Below are 1,564 nucleotides of genomic sequence, written 5' to 3'. Positions count from 1 at the left end.
GGGCAGTTGGATTAAGATGCTGCTGTTTTGGATAACGATTCCTTATTGCACACTGCAAGGAGTTGTACAACTTTGTCAGCCAAATAAATAGTAGAAAGAACATTTCCTGCATTCCATATGTTACATTTATATGTCTATCGGGGACACAGATAGCATAGATTTGCACCATTTTAATTTTCAAACATTCATGCAGGAACCACAGACGCCTGATTGAAAACTGGAATTGAGCAAATTGATGCTACTAGTGTCCCCGATAGATATTAATTTTTACAAAAAAATTCTTTGCAATCCCTTTAGGACTTCTTAAGTAATGTTGGGTGGTTTCAGACAGATGAGACAGATGACAAGTTAAATATTTGCTGAAAGTAAAAAAAAGGAATTTCATTCATGTAACGGGTTTTAAAAGCGAACACTCAAGAGGTGAACATACAAAATTGAAGAAAAAATGTATGCCCTTGAAATTGTATATACAAATTATGAGAATCGTTTTTTACTACTAATGTTTAACGACATATTTCCCCTGTGGTTTTAAACCCAGTAAACCTAAAAAGTAAAACTTTGGCCGATCTTTGAAAATGGGTCAATTACTTGCTAAACTGGAGTTCAATCATAAAATTGAAAAGATAATAATGATAGAATTTGTATCAATGATATGATATGGCTATCAACGTAATAAATTTGATATTATCTCAGAAATTTCGCTAAATTTAGGTTTATTTTCCCTCTAGCTACATTTGATCTTATTACCCTTCAAAACGAAATCTTGTTCCATCTGTAAAATGACCATTGACTTCTATTGAATAGTTGACTGATATCTATGTCTCAAATCATGTAAAATCAAGTTGAACAATCTTGAATTGGTTCATTAAATTTGTTAAACATGTAAAGTACATGAGTCTGTTTGGAATACACACATTAAAAGTACAAGAGTCTGTTTGGTACATACACATTAAAAGTACATGAGTCTGTTTGGTACATACTCATTAAAAGTACATGAGTCTGTTTGGTACACACACATTAAAAGTACATGAGTCTGTTGGGTACACACACATTAAAAGTACATGAGTCTGTTTGGTACACACACATTAAAAGTACAAGAGTCTGTTTGGTACACACACATTGAAAGTACATCAGTCTGTTTGGTACACACACATTAAAAGTACATGAGTCTGTTTGGTACACACACATTAAAAGTACAAGAGTCTGTTTGGTACATACACATTAAAAGTACACTAGTCTGTTTGGTACACACACATTAAAAGAACACGAGTCTGTTTGGTACACACACATTAAAAGTACATGAGTCTGTTTGGTACACACACATTAAAAGTACATGAGTCTGTTTGGTACATACACATTAAAAGTACATGAGTCTGTTTGGTACACACACATTAAAAGTACAAGAGTCTGTTTGGTACACACACATTAAAAGTACATGAGTCTGTTTGGTACATACACATTAAAAGCACATGAGTCTGTTTAGTACTCACACATTAAAAGTACATGAGTCTGTTTGGTACATACACATTAAAAGTACATGAGTCTGTTTAGTACTCACACATTT

General features: G+C 33.1%; 1 protein-coding gene across 1 annotated transcript; it reads right to left on the bottom strand.

Moving 5' to 3' along the window:
* Positions 1-1,017: 1,017 nt before the first annotated feature.
* LOTGIDRAFT_144142 (hypothetical protein) lies at positions 1,018-1,215 on the bottom strand (the record flags this gene model as incomplete). The annotated part of the gene is made up of 1 exon (XM_009054779.1): positions 1,018-1,215. A coding segment is annotated over one exon (198 nt), but the record flags the coding sequence as incomplete, so codon positions are not given.
* Between the last annotated feature and the right edge of the window lie 349 nt (positions 1,216-1,564).

This window comes from Lottia gigantea, assembly GCF_000327385.1.
Source record: "Lottia gigantea unplaced genomic scaffold LOTGIsca_224, whole genome shotgun sequence".
In the NCBI taxonomy this organism is placed as follows: domain Eukaryota; kingdom Metazoa; phylum Mollusca; class Gastropoda; family Lottiidae; genus Lottia; species Lottia gigantea.
The sequence above is the reverse complement of the archived record's forward strand: the minus strand, read 5'-3'. Positions and strand labels throughout refer to the sequence as shown.